Source organism: Micropterus salmoides, unplaced genomic scaffold, assembly GCF_014851395.1.
Source record: "Micropterus salmoides isolate LMB-PRFRI ecotype aquatic unplaced genomic scaffold, ASM1485139v1 Ms_hic_scaffold_1, whole genome shotgun sequence".
Classification (NCBI taxonomy): Eukaryota; Metazoa; Chordata; class Actinopteri; order Centrarchiformes; family Centrarchidae; genus Micropterus; species Micropterus salmoides.
In genome coordinates this window covers 29098853-29118529 of record NW_024040040.1, presented here as the reverse complement: position 1 = coordinate 29118529, position 19677 = coordinate 29098853, and the positions used below count along the sequence as shown (strand labels likewise).

The 19677-nt window shown below is 42.4% G+C and overlaps 1 protein-coding gene across 1 annotated transcript in view; it reads left to right on the top strand.

Annotated features, from left to right (window-relative positions):
- Positions 1-9688: 9688 nt before the first annotated feature.
- Positions 9689-19677, top strand: part of plppr5b (phospholipid phosphatase related 5b) — a 160710-nt gene continuing 150721 nt past the window's right edge. The window contains exons 1-2 of the mRNA XM_038723401.1: positions 9689-9830; positions 16222-16312. Coding sequence (XP_038579329.1) covers positions 16250-16312 — 63 coding nt within the window. The 5' untranslated portion in view covers positions 9689-9830; positions 16222-16249. The remainder of the gene's footprint in view (positions 9831-16221; positions 16313-19677) is intronic.

Below are 19677 nucleotides of genomic sequence, written 5' to 3'. Positions count from 1 at the left end.
AACACCCGGTGTGCTCTCTCGATATTTAATACTGTATATGACAGAAGTTCCAAGCCTTTCATGAGCAAATCTTCTACAAAGGCAATCACCGATGTCATGCTGTCTTCAGCTCCTTCTTTTATTCCATGTATTCTGACATTGTCACGTCGTGAGCGCTCCTCCGAGTCAGTCAGTTTAGCCTCCATTTGCATCTGAAGTTTCACCAGCATCGACAAGGCATTCTCCGAAGACTTAATATTGTACCTGGACCAAGTACTGGACCTAGGGGCAACACAGCCTTCTCCATAGAGTGCCCCCTCCATCTGGAACTCTCTCCCCAAACACTTCAATTACTGCACCAATCTGTCCATCTTCAAATCACTAATGAAACTTGTATTTTCAGAACTGCTTTTAACATGTGGTTAATGTTGTGTGTTATATGTTATATGTTCTACAGTGTAGAATATTATACACTGTAGAATATAGTGTTGTAGTCCAGACCGCCCAAACCGAGACCAAGACAAGACTAAGACATTTAGGTGCTGAGACCAAGTCGAGACCAAGACCAAGGGAGGGCGAGAGCGAGTCAAGACCAAGACCAGTTTCCCACCTTACATGACACACAATAAAATGTGGAACGAGATCATAGGTACTTCTCAAACTGATCTGAAAGATCCACATTCAAATTCAAACACCTACATACAAACACTAAGAGCTGAAATCAACGTAAGCAATTTTATTTAACATTCCTTTTCCATGTTTACCATCGTGGTTAGGCGTTACAACACATTTTTAATTAAGGTTATTGGTTTCATTTGAAGTAATACGTGCATCCAATCAAAGTTAGTGTAGCATGGCTAAATTAGCTATGAATTTTAATAAATTTATGAGAATTAATACCCAGTTATGAATTTTAATATTTAGAAAATATCAAAAATCCATAAAAGCTCTCGTTAAAAAGGGCACCACAGGAGTTGTTATTATCCTAGAGTCTCTGGACCTCTAGGTAGCTTTTAATAAATATACAATTATTACTAGTGATCAGTTAGTTAATAATCGCTAAATTATCTTAAATCAATCAGTCAGTCTCATATCTAAAGGGTCAATTCTCTTGGCAGGGACGCGGAGATAGTCAACACACACAGTTCTTGATTACAATGAATTTATTAACTAACTAAAGCGATATAAAAGTGTGGTTAAATACAGGGAAAATAAACAATAATAAAAATTAGCTCCAAATTTATTTTATATAAAATGCACAAATCCACACCGTTGTCCCACTACATTAGAATGTTAACAAATAAATCAGACAATGCAAAAGCAATTTATTGATATTTCCAAAGTTATGATTTTGACTGGTCTTCCCGAGTCCTCAATGTCCGAGATCGAGACAAGACAGAGTACAAATGCTCCATGAAATAGAGACCGGTCTTGAGACCAAGGCGGGTCTCGGGTACTACAAGATTAGTAGAATAAATATCTATTGGAGTGCTGTATTGATTTCATTGCTGATCAGATTCCACACAAGAATTCAAATGTGTTGTGTTAATATAAAACTAGCAGCATCTGTGCTCAAAAGAACATATGATCCTATGCTAATTAATATTTTGACCATTAGCATTTCAGTGTGTGTGTTGTTGTTATGTGAGAAGCTGTCATAACAGAGCCTCTGGTACATTGTGAAGTTTAACATCTCAGCTTTAAAACACTAGCTGCTTGCCAAGGTTTCTTCCCACTGCACCATGACTGCTGGTCTGGTAAATGGACACCACATGCACAGTAAGGCACTGAGTGTGTGAACAGGACTCTTGTTACTGCTGCTGGAACAGACAAAGATAGGGATAATGTTGCCTTCATCATCCACTACAAGCTCCAACATCTGAAATCTGAGTGAAAGGACATCCAGTTGCATGAATAAGATTTTTAGGCCAGTTAACATGTCTCATAGAGTTAAAGCAAATACAAATACAAATGTCTGTTATGAACAAATGTTACTTACACTGGGAGAGAAGACTAATGATTTCCTTCCACAAAAGAAAAATGTTGGGTTTCAATTCAAGTCCTTCCATACTCACACTTTTTCATATTTTGCATGCATAAGTTCGTTCACACTGACATGTATGCAGTATATAAATGCAGTGCACTATGACCCCCAGAAGGTGTACTCATAAAGCTGTGTGTGAACAATTGCTATCTTTGCTACATGTTGAAAATGACAGCCAAGGAAGCTGCAATGGTTGTGATCATAAAAGTAGAAGTATGTTCATTTTCACCTCAGTTCAGCTAAATGTAAATGCAGTACATACTTGCTTTTGAGGCCATCATAATAGATGGCCACCCTCGCTTCATTCCTTCAGACGCCGGTGCTCCCCACCAAGCCGTGTCGGACGACATCTGCCTTGGTGGGCAAGGCCTACATGGCAGCGGGTCGAGCTGGTGCAAGTCTGCACACTATGGCCATCTTGCAGGCGTACCAGGCCGATCTTCTCAAAGACTGTGACCTTGGGGGAGGTCCCTCTGAGGAGGACCTGACTGAGCTCCGTAGAGCTACGGACTTAACACTCCATGTAACCAAGGAGACGGCTCGTTCCATTGGCCGCTCCATGGCAGGATTGGTGGCTACTGAGCACCATCTGTGGCTCAACCTCTCGGGCATCCAGGGGAAGGAGAAGGCTTTTCTCCTTGATGTGCCCCTCTCTCCTACTGGCCTGTTTAGTGAGGCAGTGGATGCTGTCGTCAGCAGGTTTCAGCACGCTAAAACGCAGGGAGAGGCGTTTGAGCAATATCTCCCCCGCCGGTCTGGGACCAGGACGGCGACGGCTGAAGAGAGACAAGCTCAGCCCTCATCTAGCTCCTACCGCCGGAGCCAGAAGTGAAACGTCGCTTCCCGTAGTCCCCCTCAACAAACCTGGAATGCGAGGCGGCGCTCTTGCCCACAGCCCCCCGAGAAGACGGGTCTGAGTCAGTCTCGGCGGGCTCGGGGAAAGAGGTCCTGAGGTTTTGAGTAGGGGCAGAGCCAGGTGTTGGGACAAGAAGTTCGCTCTCTGCTGGAAAATGGGGCCAGAGAGCTTATTTCCCCGCCAATCAGGGAGTCTGGGTTCTACAGCCGGTACTTCATCGTTCCCAAGAAGGACGGATGGGTTGTGTCTGATTTTGGATCTGCGGTCCCTGAACCAATCTCTGAGGAGATTCAGGTTCAGGATGCTCACCATCCCCGCCATCATCAGTCACATCCAATCCGAGGATTGATTTGTCACGATAGATCTGCAAGACGCTTATTTCCACATCTCCATCTGTCCCTCTCACAGGAAGTTCCTGAGGTTCGCCTTCGGGTGCGTGGCGTACCAATATCGGGTTCTTCCGTTCGGCCTAGCACTCTCTCCCCGCACGTTCACCAAATGCATGGATGCAGCCCTGGCCCCGCTGAGGCTCCAGGGCATCCGCATTTTAAACTGTATCGATGACTGGCTCATCCTGGCCCAGTCTCGGGAGTTAGCGGTTCGGCATCGAGATGTCATCCTCGCCCACCTTCAGCGTTTGGGGCTGCGACTCAACGCGAAAAAGAGTGTGCTGACGCCCACCCAATGGACTACGTTCCTAGGGGTGGTATGGGACTCAACGACGATGTGGGCCCACCTGTCTCCCGCACGCGTCGAGTCCATTTTGTCCTCAGTGACCAGAGTGCAGTTAGGCCGCGCCATCACTGTGAAACACTTTCAGAGGGTGTTGGGTCTCCTGGCAGCAGCATTGAGTATAATACCTTCTGGACTACTGCACATGAGAGCCCTGCAGTGGTGGCTAAAATCCAAGAGATTCTCCCCGAGGGGAAATCCGCCAGCTAGGGCTGGATGCCATGGTGCAGACGTAGCCGAGGCTGCGTCTGTATGCTCTTCCCCCAGTTGCTCTGCCCCCGGGGGTTCTGGAAGGGGTCCGTCAGGACGGTGTCAGCCTACTGTTAGTAGCCCCATGTTTGGCCGGCCCGAGTGTGGTTCTCGGACATAATATCGCTCCTAGAGGGCCCGCCCTGGCAGGTCCCTCTGAGGAGAGACCTGCTGTGGCTTCCACTGGTCGTGCGCTTCCTCTGTGGAGCCCGGAGGATGAGACCCGTGACTCGTTCCAGGGTTCCCACTGGGACCTGGCAGTGGTTCTCGAAGCGCTGGCTGGGGCCCCCTTCGAACCCCTGGAGTCGGCTGAGGCCAAGCACCTGACCCTTAAGATGGCCTTTCTCCTCACTATCACCTCTCTGAGGAGGGTGGGGGATCTCCAGGCTCTTTCGGTTTCTCCCCGATGCCTGGAGTTTGCCCCGGGGAGGGTCAGGGCCATCCTGCACCCTTGTCCAGGCTATGTCCCTAAGGTTCCGTCCAGTTTGGCAGGGTCCACGGTGCTGCAGGCGTTTCATCCCCCACCTCATGTGACGGCGGAGGACGGGAGACTTCATCTGCTCTGCCCTGTCAGAGCGCTGAGTATTTACACTCTGAGGTCTTCCCGGTGGGGGAAAGCAGACCAGTTGCTGGTGTGTTTCAGGTCGCCCAAGGCTGGGCTCCCTGCTTCTAAACACGCCATCAGCATGGATCGTTCAGACTATTTCCCTGGCCTATCAGGTGCGCGGTTTGCCTTCACCTATGGGCGTCAGGGCGCACTCTTCTCGAGGCATGACGGCCTCTAGGGCCCTCCTCGCAGGGGCGTCGCTCCAGGATTTGTGTGTCTGGCTGGCCACCCCTCACACTTCATCCAGTTTACAGTCTGGACCTTCCTTCTGCACCCGGCACCCGTGCGCTCTCCTCTTAGTTGTGCCTGCAGGTTTGCACGCTGGGGGCAGGCGGAGTTTCGGCGCGGCCTAAGTGGGTATCTCGTTCCCATAGTGTCGTGACTGACGCAGTTCGAGTTCCCTCGAAGGGGAATGTCTCGGGTTACGTATGTAACCCTTGTTCCCCGAGAAGGGGAACGAGACACTGCGTCGGTCTGCCACACCTCACCCCGCCTGGAGTGCCTTGCTTCATAGAAAAGGGCTAATGTGTCCTGTGTGCCGGCGTGCTTATATACGCCTCCCGTTACGCCGTCACACGCTACCGCTCTAGCAACACCAATAGAATTGGAGTAGTTTCATTCATAATTCAGCCCTGCCACGCCCAGAGGCGTTCCCATAGTGTCGTCACCGACGCAGTGTCTCATTCCCATTCTCGGGGAACAAGGGTTACATACGTAACCCGAGACGATTTCTTTCTCTCTCCCTCTCTCTTTCTCGCAGGGCTGTTGCCATGAATGTTTAGGTTGTTTGGTTGTTTTTTTGGTTATTGTTGTTTAGGTTGCAATGTTGCCAGAGCACAAATTCACATACAAACAATAAAAAAGATATAATTAACAAACAATAAAATGACATTATAAAAACTACCACTAACCACTTCATCATATTTTATAATAATGCAGTGCAGTAAGGATGCAGATGTTTCATAGAGGAGAGATCAAGTCTCTTTCTCTCTCTCTCTCTCAGTCATAACACTTTTTTATGAACTGAAGGTTTTTATAATGCACCATTTATCTGCCAGGTGCAGGCGCAAATATGGTTTGACTTTAAATATAACAAACAATGTATTACCATACTTACTTCTAAAGGGTCTGCACCAACTCCTCAGAATGCTTCTGTCCATAGGTCACCAAGGTTAAATCCTGCATCATGTTCAGGTCTTCAATGCCATCATCTGCCATGGAGGGATGCACTGTGCTTCCGCTGTATCTAGTATGGAATGTAACTGGACCTACGAAGTGCACGTCATCTGCACTGATGTAACACTCTGGACTCTGGAGCCCTGTAGAATCTGGTAAGACGTTCTGGACTCATCTCTCACCAAGTGGACTTGAGGGTTCTGCTGCTTATGGTGTGGGGTTTTGCACTGGACATGTCACAGCCGGAATCGCAGGGGTAGGTATACAAAGTTGGTTGTGTTGATCAGATCACCTCAGTTTTCTTTGGATACTGTAAAAAAAAAATATATATATATATTTAGGCTTTGATGGGACCAACAAAAATTACACATGGAGTTCAGTTTTAAACCAACAAATACACTGTTACTTCAGAAAGTGTTCAGACCCCTGAACTTTTTGCACACTTAATTGCGCTCAAGAAAAAACATGTCTTTGTTGTTGCGAGTGGAGCAGGTTGGTTCAAGACCCAAATGCAGGACAGCAGAGCTGAGCAGATATAGTTTGATGATTTATTAAAGCAAAGTGAGCACGCTTACAGACATTGCCATTGCCATTAGCTGCCAGAGGTTGGACACATTTTACCTCCTGTAAAGTGTGTGAGCTTACTGTGAGCTTAGATTAGCCAAAAGGCGATTCCAACTTGGTGCATCTGGAGAAAAACAACTGCGGTTGCGGGACGCAGAAAACTGCAGCCACCTTGCTCATGTGAGGTTTTAGTCATGTGACATGGTGACGTTTTGCAGTGCCAAAATTTCTAACCAGCATGCCTTGTGTTAAGTCCAGCATGCGTTACATTAAGTCAGTGCTGCGCAAAAGCATCTATTAGCTGCCAGAGGGTGCAACTAGCTGCCACAGACTGAACTAAAAAACAACTTAATGCAAGCAACTTTGTGCAAGAGAATAATATACTGTATATTGCATGCTTTGTCCTGTTAGTATGCCTATATCACAAAGCTATAGTTTTTAACCTCTCTTTTTCTGTGCCTATTATGGACAAAAGGGTGGGAGGAGGGACAAACTGATGTACACTGCACAGCATGAAACTGATCCTGAAGCTTGACTGTTGGGTTAAATAAAGATTCTCAGTAATAATCAGTAATAATCTTGTCAGCCGATGTCAGGAAATGTCGCCACCCGGCGGTGAGGCAAACTGGCTCTCATACTATGAATAGAAGGGAGGTCACAAATTTAATATGACCCTCAAAGTGACAGGAAGCAATCCACAAATGTGCAAAAAACATAAATATCACATTACATGTGAAATTAAAATGTGTTTATAAAGTAATGTGAAATGTTTGTGGATCATGGTACACATTTTTGGATTGTCTTCTTTTGGTTACTGTGGGTCCAATAAAACAATAAAAACTACCATAGGAAATGTATTAAAAATTGGCTTTGATTACCTTACATACACATGCTCCTAGTGAGTGATTATTTGATGACACTTATTTTGGTGTATGAAAACCATGTGTGGAGGCTCCCGATGATTTTATTTTATTTTAACAGTATACCACATACACTCAGTTGTCCGTTCAGTATATTAGGTACACCTAGCTAAACATAATACAGTCTAATACAACAGTCCTGCAAAAAATCCTACCTTCATGAAGGTTCTAATGCAGGTTGTGGTGCTGTTTTATCAACACATTCTCATCGTGACGTCACCCGTTGGTTTGTGGGCTGCTGTTTTGAAGACTCTAGTTTGGCTGATAGGACGCCGCCATGTTGACTTTTTGCAACCAGTGGCACCGGACGTGACCACATTTGGATGAGATGGTGGAGCTAACGGCCGTGTGCGGAGCTAGCTAGCTTTCTTAGCTAGGTGCATCTGTCATTTTAACAGGAAGTATAATTTTGTCTAGCAAATAACAGTCTTAAAACTAAATGTACTCACTGAGAAATTGAACAGCCAACTCCTAATAAGCTTTTTCAATGGTGCAGGTTAAATTTACACTGTGCCATGGGTACAAGTCACTCTAGCCTCGTTGACAGGTCGCCATAGTAATGACTTGTCAATCATACATAATCCTGCCTTGAAGCTACTCTGCTTTATGGTCTATTTTCCTCTAAATGGGACCATAATTTGCTAAATGAACATCATGTTGTATTGAAGAAGACATGAAACTAGTGACTGAGACAATAAACTCATTATGAAAGTGTTTACTGTGGTAATAAATCAGGTGAGAAGTAGGGTCATTTTACCATTATTTATAATGGACTTCTTTTTGCAACCTGAAGAGTCGCCCCCTGCTGGCTGTTTGACAGAATGCAGGTTTAAGGGGCTTCCGCATTCGCATCAGTTCTCTGACCGTAAGCTTCCCACTTGATATGGACGCTTCGTCAAGACCCCTTGGCATCGCTTTTTAACGCCCTGGGTACCACTTTCCACATGTAAGGCTCCGTGGTCCAGTTAGCGACCAAAAGTATGCAATGTCCAGTCAAGTTAGCAAAAATAAATATGCAACGTCTGGTTAAACGTTTAAAATAAAACAAGTAGTTCACATTGTGAAACGGTATGTTGTTATCGTTGTGAATTGTTGCAATTTGGTTAGGTTTAGGCAACAAAACTACTTGGTAAGGGTTAGGAAAAGGTCATGGTTTGGCTTAAAATAACTTACATAACTTAAATAAAAACATTAGGTGTTGACTTTTTGTTACACACGGGTAAATGAATACCGGTTTGTGGCCCACCCGTCCACCAAACCACGTCCTTACTCACTTTTCTGTTAAATATCCTACACCTACCTTTACTGTTAGTGTGTTGAACCTTGACGCTAAGGGGCTCCCCAGTGCCTTACAAACTGAAACCAAGGGGGTCTTGATCATCCACATGTAACGACATGGGAATGAGAAGGGGTTGGTTGAATTGTATTGTGTAATACTGACAGGTGTTTGTAATATTTTTTCCATATACAGTCCAGAAAACAAAAGGGTTCATAAAATGTTTATACTGGCAATTTTATTTTTAGATCTTAAAGGTGGGGAAGCGATTCTGGAGAAATCCAACACCATGACAAATACTACTATAGAGCAAGCAAGGACACAGCAATAATGTACAGTAACTAGAAATTGTGGGTTAGCATATTGTCTGTTGCTGTGAAGCTAACATGGATGAGAAGGTCCCAGAGCCAGCACAACAGCTCCAAACACCAATCCTCACAACTCTCCTGCTGCTATAACTAACATCACAACAACAGGATGAAAATCCCTGGGCAAGACACACAAATCATTGAGCTTGAACAGTGGTGCAGTGCGGGCCACTGTGTTTGTTTCCAATTTATATAGCCAGGGCTGTGTACAAACACCTGATGTTTCTTTCAGTGCACACAGAGAACAGACAGCTAGGTGAGGAGATTCTCTGAATTTCACAAAAAGACATGAATTAGATAAGAATTGCTTCACCACCTTTAATTTGTAATTTCTATGTTTAATAACAAATTCAACCTCACTTAAATTCATTATTTATTAATAATATTTATTGCAGTTTTGATAGTTTATAGGCCTAGTAGGGTATTTGCCTATTGTCTTAGGGGTTTTTCTCTATTTAAAGTCCATAATTCTGTACTATTAATTTGTAACATGAGTAACATCGTAACGATCTTTGAAATTAGTTAAATTTAATGTATTTATTTTGTTGCTCCATATTTTTTAAATTTTTTTATTTATAGAGTTTAAGTTTACAGAGACAGTGCACATTGATAAACATTTCTGTAAATGTGCCAGTTTAGCCAGCTTGGCTAATGTTCGACTGTAGTCCCTGGGCAGGTGTTATCACAACTACATAAAATACACTAAAACAGGAACAACAGTACTTATACATATAACAAGATACCTTTCACAAGGACACGTAAAATACAACATTTTAAAAAACATAAAAGATTTATCTTATTTCCGACACTACCTGAAGGCAGCATTCACCTCAGCCCCCCCCCCCCCCCCCCCCACCACCACCACCACCACACACACTGACCTGAGCCGTGCACGAGTCTTAGCGGCGGAACTCCCGTGCATGCACCAACCACCAAACCACCGGCGATGTGACAGCTGCAAGGACCTAAGATTGTTGCTGTAAGCCCACTCAGCTGGACCCTTCTGTCGCTGTCATTCAGCCTCCAGAGAAGCTGCAAAAACTCCTGGAGCTGTCCAAGGTAGGAACCGCTCCCCTGTGTCCTTCAGCTGTGTAGCCGCTTGTCTCCACCTCGGACCGGTTAGCGCGAGCAGGAAGTGCAGCGCTGTGTCTCACTGTGAAGCAGTATCTGATAGCTCTGGCACACCACTGTCTGCGTCGGGTTGGTGATCATCATCAGAATAACAAGCAACAACTGAACAAAAACAAATTTGCCTTTCATTTCTACCACTGTGGCTGAGCCTTAACAAGGCGACCTATTTTACTACAACTAGGCTACAGGAAACTGACTTTACCGGTGAGATTCTCATACACCGCATATCTAGTTACAGCATTACTTTAAACATCGAACTTCAGGAAGTTGGTTATCCCGTCGGTCAGTGTGTTATCTCGATGCCACTCACAGGAAAGAGCAGACATAGCAGAGTGTCTCTCATGAGCTTTGTCAAGTTTGAGAAATAAACACTATGATCAGGGTCATCTGATCTTTGTGACTACAAATATAGATAACTGAAAGGGGCTTTATTGAAAACTCTATTGAAAATGTTCAATCTTAAAACTCCAGAGTAGGCCTACTCCTTTAAAAATAATGATTGACAGAAAATGTCAACTAGCTGTCCACACAGGCATATACAGATTTTTGGACTGTATAACATTAAAGGATATGGCATGATATCATATTGTTAAATACTATTAAATGATCCTCTTACTGTTTAACAAGAGTAGAGCATTAAAAAAGTGTGACTTGAAGTGAACTTGAACTACATTGGAAACCAGTGTGGCTTGCAAATACAGCAGTTTCATCTGTCAAAGATATAGATAAAAATATAAATAATGGATAATTTTAGTGACCCAGTTATGAGTCTATCCTTACTGTTGGGTGATAATTGTCTAAGTCCTTTTTTTTTCTTCTTAAAAAAAAAAATATTATGAATAATATTATAAATATATTATATATTAAAAATATATTATAAATTAAAATAAAAAAATACATAAAAAATAAAGAAAAAAAATTGTCTAACTCTTTAACGATTTCTTTGGTGTCATTTTGCAATTTTTGCTGTGGAACTATTGTCGCACTACAATCCTAGAGACTTGTCGATCAACAGAATAACCAGTACTTTGAAATCTTCTTATTCAAATGTTTTTGGGCGTCAACCTTTGGGCAGCGCGCAGGGTGTGAGGTCAGGACTCTATAAAAACATAGCAAGCAGTTTACATCGTCGTCTCCCTCTCTCTCCTCTTCTTTCTGTCTGTCTCAATGATGTGTTAAGAGGTAACAGGTTTATTTGTGTTTAAGAACATAACCACCGTGAAACAATCAGATAATAATGTTTTGTTTCTGTGATTCACTGGTTTCTTCTCACCAATACCGCTCCATTTCTTTATTCATTCTGTAGTTGCTTGACCACGGCTCTCTCTCATTGAGCCAATCGTGTGTTTACAAACTGCAACCAACAAATCCTGCTCATTGGGCCTTTAAAATTCAATGGAATTTAACACTTTCTATGATCCCCATGTCTATAATGAATTATAAAAATAATTATATTGTGTTATACTGTGCTTATAGCAATGTATAAATATAGTTATCGTGTCCACGTATAGCTACATCACAGCTCAACCTTAAACTTTTTTGCAACTGGCCGCACCGGACCAGTGGGTTTGAAACTTGAAACTGGCCCGAAGACAATTTTTATTGGCCCTCCCTCCAAAAGTTATTTATCAGTGTTACAACAAAACCAAGGATTTATAAGTTATGTTATTCTGTTAACATGTTTAATCTTTTATTAAATACATCCTGGATATAAAAAAACTACACTAAAATTGAATCACAGTTAAAATTATAAAAAATAAAAAGATTAACAAAACAATTTACTTTTAAAACAAAACATACTAACCGACTCAAACATGACATGCTCTCTCTCCTGCTGACAGCCATTTAATAAAAAAATGGACACAGAGCAGCGGACACCAGTCGGCTCTATCCTGATTGACAGGTCGCCATGGAAGCGACATGTCAATAACAAGGTAGTCCCGCCCAAAAGCATACGCTGCATTATCGTGTATTTGCCCCTAAATAGGACCAACATTTACTAAATGAACATCATGTTGTATTGATGAAGATTTGAAACAAGCCACTGAGGCCAGAAACTTGTTATGAAAGTGTTTACTGAAGTAATAATTCCGCTGAGAAGTAGCAACATTTTACCATTATTTCTAATGGAACCGGACTTCTTTTTGCAACCAGCAGACTCGCCCCTGCTGGCCGTTATAGAGAATGCAGGTTTAAGTTTTGTCTGCATGGTTTCACTTTCAGACCCAGAGGTTGCTGCATGATTGAGATTAGAGAAATAACAACTACAACTGATAACTACAACTCTGTATTGGACAACGGTGCGCGCCAAGAGCTGCAAAACATCTCCAGGATGTTGAGTTTCTAATTATTATTATTTATTAAATACTAATGTTTTTGCGGGCCAGTGAGTTGCTAGTTCAACTGTCCCAACGTTACTTTTTACTGGCCCCAGGGCATCGGGCCACCGTTGTTGTCGAGCCCTGTACATGTATTAGATGATAAAGAAAACCGTTTCAATGAGATTGTTGCCAAACTTAATAACAGTTATACCACAGTAAGTAACATAATTGTAGTGAATGGGTCTTCCACTGTGTTGTTGTCCTGCGCCGTTATGTAGCATTATTGTGTAGCCTATTATGTAAGTCGTGTAAGTTACAGTGACTGAGATGGTGAAGAAGCTGTGTAAATACAATAAATCTAAATTGAACGTTACAAAGCAAACAACTCCCGATCCGTGCAAATGATAGCTGGCTGTCTTGCATCACTATAGGCTAGTACAAACAAATCGCTCCACATTTGCTTTTTACCATCCTTTTTTGCAGGCTAAAAGCAACACTTTGACATAATACTGGTGGTACGCAGAATAGTAATATGGATTGTGTTAGCTGGTGAAGTAATGTGCAAAGCCATACAACTATAGTATTTTGCACCGGATAACATCAGCTCTCCGTTAGCCGGTGAGCTAATATTATCTAACTTGAGCCAACTAAAAACAAAATCACAATATACATGCTTTGCGGCAATGTTAGTTTACCTGTGCAGTAGGACGAAAGGCAACTTTGAGTCGGTCCAAAATAAAGCGGAGGTCTCTCCGTGACTCAGGCCTTTCTGATAGTGACTGTGTTTTCACCTGAAGTCGATCTAAATCTCCAATACGTAAAACGTTATTGTTGGATTTTATACTCATGTGGAATTTGTGTTAGGGTCTGTGTTGTGCCGGTTGTTTTTTTGTTTTAGGGGACTCCATGTAGGTAGCTGCAGTGTCAATGCTGTTTAGTGCAGTCAGTAGACAAGGCGAGGGAAAATCCGACCCGGAGTCTTCAGATAGGATTATGCATACTGGCCATCAGAGATTAACAGAAAAACCTGGTACGTGGATCGTTTATATGTGAGCTTACAACCCCTTCACCCACAAGTGGCCCACAGGCAATAAAAAAGAACTAAAAGACTAAAAACAACAAACCTAGCAAAGAGGGGTGCTGAGCGAGCAACCTGGATAGTTTGACTTCTGGGATCATTTCTACTAAGTTACGCTAATGCTGTGCTGGTCTGTATACTCTATGTATTCAACGCGTTCTGATCTCAGTGCGTCATTACCAACGCTTTCAGACAGCGTGACAAAGAGTAATTATTTTAAAGGTACCTTCAGCGTCCGTATAAAACGCCACCATTTGCTACGTTGCAGCAATACAAAGGAGGGCTAACCCTACCGCTAGCCACAACGGCCGAGGTGCTAGTAGGTAGGGTTAGCCGGTCGACATGTATAAAGTCAGCGACTTAAGTTTCGGCACTAGAATTTCTGACGTTTATAGTAAGGGTAGGGGACTTTGGGGGGCTTTCAACACCTTTAACACAAACGTAGCTAGCTTGCTAGCTAGCACTTACGGTCTGTATGAGATGCCCCAGAGCATCTCTTACAGACGCATCCAGCGTAGTTATTTGACGCGAAAGGTACCCCTTAGCGTCAAATAACTACACTTTGTCACTTTTTCTGAAACATGTATTGGACGCCCTGAGATGAGAACGGGCTTGTGTATTTGTGTATATTGTTGTGGGACTTCTGTTGTAGGAGCTTCTCCTGGGTATCCACGGGTCCTTTTGATGTCTGAAATCATCTCAGATTAACTGCAGACCATAAAGAGGCTTTACAGGATGCATGCATCTTGCATGTCATTAAATCAAATATCTTGACTTCACTGGATGTCATTGACGTCTTAGTGGTACGTTAGCCAGGCTTATTTGGGATAGAAAAAACAGATTAACAGTAAAACTATGACCCAAACTGTCTCACAGTTCTCACATTAGAAATGACAGCATCAGTTGTTTGTTCACTTTCCTAAAACAACCTATATTTATGCCCACCTGCAGACAGGCTGACAGGCTCAGTTATTATTACAAGTGTCCTGCAGAGATATACCATTACAGACATACCTTTTTGTTTAATTACAAACAGTCTCTATATTTTTCTTTGATAATCATTGATAAAAACATTATTTTACCTTGTAGAACACAGGAGTTGCTGGTCTACAGCTGCTTCAGTCGGTTAGTTTGTGTTGCTGTGTGACTTTAACGCCTTTTAACAAGTCACACAATAATACAAACTAACCAATCGAGGCAGCGGTAGACCAAAGCGGTAAAATTACTATTTATGTCAAGGGAGTCTGGTGGCTTTACAGTTGACATGCAAGATGCTGTAAAGCCTCTTTATGGTCAGCAGTTAATCTGCTAACTTTTGTCTGTAGATCTACAACCATTCACCTCTGCCAGCATGACCAGGCAGCCAGACTTCTCAGTTATCCAAGCGTTTTGTATGATATGAAACAATATTTTGTGGACACATTTTTTCCAAAGATATATTTGTTGTACTGCTTACTTGTGTACACTATTTAATAGGATTTTAGCCTCTTCTTTCATAGTCAACTGTGAATATCACTCATTTAGGTGTAAGCCACAAATAAAAGAGCCAAAGTCTAGTGGTTTTCTGAGCATGTATTGGAGACTTCTGCCATCTCCTCACTACAGTTAAAGCCAATGGTATTTGGTTTGTGGGACTCAATGCATCAGCAAATTACACTTGAAGATTTTAAACAATAACCATTTTTTTTCTAAAACAATGGTCAAGTTACTTTTACAATTGAAAGACCGAATGGTAATTTTTCATGGAGAACTGTTATTCAAAAACTGTCTGAAAAACTACATGTCAGTGAAAACTAATGACAGTGAGGTCTGTGGATAACGCAGAATAACAGTAACGGATTCTGAAGATGTTTCTATTTTGGCTGGTTTCCATGCCAAACAATTTTCAGGCTCCACTGCATTGATCTTCCAGCTGTACTTTTAGGTGCAGAGATCTGCTAGACTCCCATGAGAGGTAACTGGTTAAACACTGGGTTAAGGGTGCCCAGGTTACACTGTTTGAAACGCAGTAATCAGATTACTCTCTAGTTATCAGGTTACACTGTGTGAAACGCAGTAATCAGATTACTCTCTAGTTATCAGGTTACACTGTGTGAAACGCAGTAATCAGATTACTCTCTAGTTATCAGGTTACATTGTGTGAAATGTAGTAATCACTAACGCTTTAGCATTATCTATGAGACCCTACTCGGCTTTCTCACCTGCCAAACGTGCCAGTCCATTCCAGCAACACCTGCTTTGGACAATAACCCTTAAGCTATTTAACAAACTGTTGAAACTTTACTTCCTGTTTCTCCTCTGCTTTTGGGTTCTGGCCACAAAACCTGACAATGACGGTAATTAGTTGTATGAATTACCATGAAAGTTTTGGTTACTTATCCATACTTTATTGTAAAGCAATTTTTAACATTGTTATTTGCATGTTTTCACGACGTGAAGATTTTTAAAAACAATGTTACAAAGTGATCTCTTCCTCATTACATTTCTACCACCACCTGTTGTAGTTTTATTATGGTCTACATTTTGCGCCCACACAAACACATATTTTATTTATGCTGACATTTTGAGCCACTGCGGCATGACCACAGTGGTTCATCTAGTGGGTTGTAATTAATTATCTAATAATGACACCCAGTGGAAAGCAAGGAGACTGCAGTTTTTAGTTTTTTACATGCAGTATTAGTTCACTCAATGTCAACTGTTAGAGATGCGATTATGTCCTTTGATATGATGCATTCCTGTAGCGAGCATGGCTTAATGGGTTTTCAGACGACCAAGGCACATCATGATGTCCTGGGTTGAAATTCAGCCCAGAATCTTTTTTGTTATCCCCTCCTTTCTTTCCCAGTCTTTCTTGTCTGTCACACTTTTTGTCTTTCCAAATGCTGTCTATTTAAACTTGTCTTATTTTTCTCTGCAGTTCATGCTGATAAGAAGAGCAAGTCAACATGCCTCCAAAACAACTCAGTAGAAAAGAGGAAAGGAAATTGTACACCTCACTGGCAGGGGAGGTAAGATGTGTTTCATAGCACAAGATGGATGCCTCCATTGTTTAATTTGCTGCTCAGGAAATTTGAGCAAATGTTTTACAAGGTAAAACAGAGCCAACACTGCATAGCACCAATTTTATCAGGTAATCCAGCGATGGAAATGCATCAGCATTATTTATGTATTTATAGCAGTTGGTGATTATTTAATGTACACATGAACAGTTGAACATAATGGATCAAAAATATAAAGCGGTAAACAAAATGTACACAATGCCAAAAGTATAATCAGACTAATGGTAAGGATCATTCTTGGTCGATTGCATTTAGATATGTGTGATAAAGTGTGATATTGTTATGTACAGTATCAAATCTGAGATACAGGCAAGTTTATTGGTTAATTTTGGAATATTCATGATATTGTCCATGATATTGCTCATAATGTCCCATCATTGTGTTTGTGTTTTAAAAATTATAATCGCTGAGAGACAGTAAGCCAGACAGGATTAGAAAGATTAAATGAACAGAGCAGAACTAAGCTCAAATGGAGGCTGGAGCCACCTCAGCAACCCATGCCTCTGCTGTCCATCTCTCTACATGATATAGATAATAATAATTATTATTATATTTAATATAGCACTTTTCAAGCTAGGAGCACAAAGTGCTTTCCATAGACAGCATTAAAAATGAACATGACTTGCCACAGCATGACTTGGGGCAGCTGTGGCTCAGGAGGTAGAGCGGGTTGGCTGTTAATCGGAAGGTCGGCGGTTCAATTCCTGGCTCCCCCTGGTTGCGTGTCGAAATGTCCTTGGGCAAGATACTGAACCCTGATTTGCCCCTGTTCCGCCAGTGTATGAATGAGTGTAACTGTTAATTTCCGTTTGAGCACTTAGGCTCAGTGTATGAATGTGTGTGACTGGTGAATGCAGATGTAAAAGCGCTTTGAGTGGTCGAAAAGACTAGAAAGGCGCTATACAAGTACGGAGCATTTACATTTACACAGAAAGAAAGGATTTTCGTGGTGGTAACTGTCTACTGCTGAAGGTTCTGTGGTGCATGACCAGCACATCATCGATAGGGTTCCATGATGCTCCACAGTTTGCATCCACCGCTGGACTAGAGGCTTGGTGGATCAGGTTGTGATCTGATCTTCTGAGGGGCTGTGGAGCTGTGCCTCCTTAACACTGGCCATAGCCATTGTGTCTTATTTCCAATGATTGGACAGTCCACACACTGGGTGTACTTGGGCAGAGTGTACTAGTCAGAATGACATAGCTGATGTCCCCAGATGCAACGGCTCAGGGAAATGGAATGGAAAAAGTGTGAAGCCACAAGCAGAAAACACAGAAAAACACGGCAATACCTGTCTGACGAATAAAAACTTTTTCTGAAACATGGACGTCTGGTAAGACAAGGGAAGGAGGACTGTGTGTTTACATTAATGATGTTTGGGGCTCAAACGCAGTCAAGGTGGATAGACAATGTTTACCTGATGTGGATTTCTTATTGTTGAGATGTCAGCCATACTAACTGTCCAGAGAATTCACCAGTGTTTTGTTGTTGCTGTTTACATTCATACAGAGGCAAATGCGCTACTGGAACTGTATGAGGAGTATATGACCTCAAAACTGTTTAACCTAAATTTCACAAGCGTGTTCACCTCCCCACCAGACACTGGACCATGTTTACACAAATATTCCTGATAGCCCTCCCCATCCTCATTTTGGTCTATCAGACCATATTTCTCGGCTTCTTTTGTCCACTCACACCCAGATGATTAAAAGGGTCTAACTTAAATCAGTCAAAGTGTGGACAGATGAGGCTACAGCAGCACTGGAGAACTGTTTTGAGAGCACAGACTGCCATATGTTCAGAGCGGCTGCCACCCAGGAGAACCACATCAACCTTGAGGAATTTACATCATCAGTGACATCATATATCAGCAAATGTGATGTGGTGATCACTAAAGCCTCGAATATACTTCGGAGCGGACGAGCATACGGACAGCTGCGGACCCCATGGACGCGGACAACTTCTGTTTATAATACTTTCTGGTTCCACCCATGCGCAGTAGATTGGTTGGTGCCCTGGTAGCGTCGTCTGTCATAAAAAACGGGAGGGATGCGGACTTTGATTACGAATAAACTGTTTTCAAAATATGGCTTTCCAAAAAAAGTGGACTCTTGGCTTAACCTGCCCTATATGAGGGGTAAGTTGAGCCAAGGGAAAGGATAAGTTGAGCCACATGAGGGTCGGGGACACAAATGTCATTTCATCATGCAAACTCAAACGCCAGTTCCCAACATTCAATTGCACTGATATAGTGAATCATTGCAGCTAATGTCTCCTAGTTGTTTCATATCAATGTAATTTTTCAGTTTTTTGATCTCTTATCACTTATTGCATGGGCCTCTCCATCACAGGGTGAGTAAAATGGATGACTCACGCGTGACCAATTTTGTCTATGGTTGCCAAGAAACAAGGGGTGGCTCAACTGCCCCACTGGTTCAAATCACCCCACTCTGCCCTAATCATTGCTCAAAACAATAAAATCATTCCCCAACCAGAAATCCTGGATGAATGGAGAGGTGATGGGTCTATCCAGAGCCGGAAAAGCTGCTTTCCAGTCAGGTGATAAGGAAGCTTACAGCACCGCCAAAGCGAGACTGAAAGCTGGGAGTCAAGGAGGTGAAGTAGAGACATCAGCAGAGACTGGTGAGAGACCTCAACACCAACAACACCAAAGAAATGTGGCAGGCCATCAAAAAGCTCCCCCATCATGTGTAAGGCCACATTACCAGATGAACTTAACACCTTTTATGCTCGCTTTGATCTCAATATCCATAGCAGATGTGAGGAGAGTCCTACAGAGAGTGAATATGAGTATCTGTGGGGCCTGATAACATCCCTGGCTGTTGCTATTACTGACATTTTCAACATGTAACTGCCTCAGGGGAGGGTTCCCACCTGCTTCAAGACAGCCACCATCGTTCCTGTACCTAAAAAGTTGTTCAAAGGACATTATAACACCCTATGTAAAAAGATTTTTCAATATCATGATACCCTTTCTTTCCCAGTCCTCATTTTCTAATGATTTGTCTTTTGCCAGAAAAAGTCTGTCATACCACAGAGGAATATTAGGTGAATCGTGACCCTTGAAGATTAATACTTTATGTTGGTATTTTGCAATTTCACATGAAAATTTCTTTGCATAGTTTTTGATTATTTGGGGTTAAGCCACATTAATATAAGACATATTTTAGGTTAATAATAGACACTATTCTGGTTTCAGTGTCTTCCCATGTTGTTGATTCTATATCATAATTATATGCCCATTTTAAAGAGTATCTTGAATTGATTGCAATATAATATTGTTCTAAATTTGG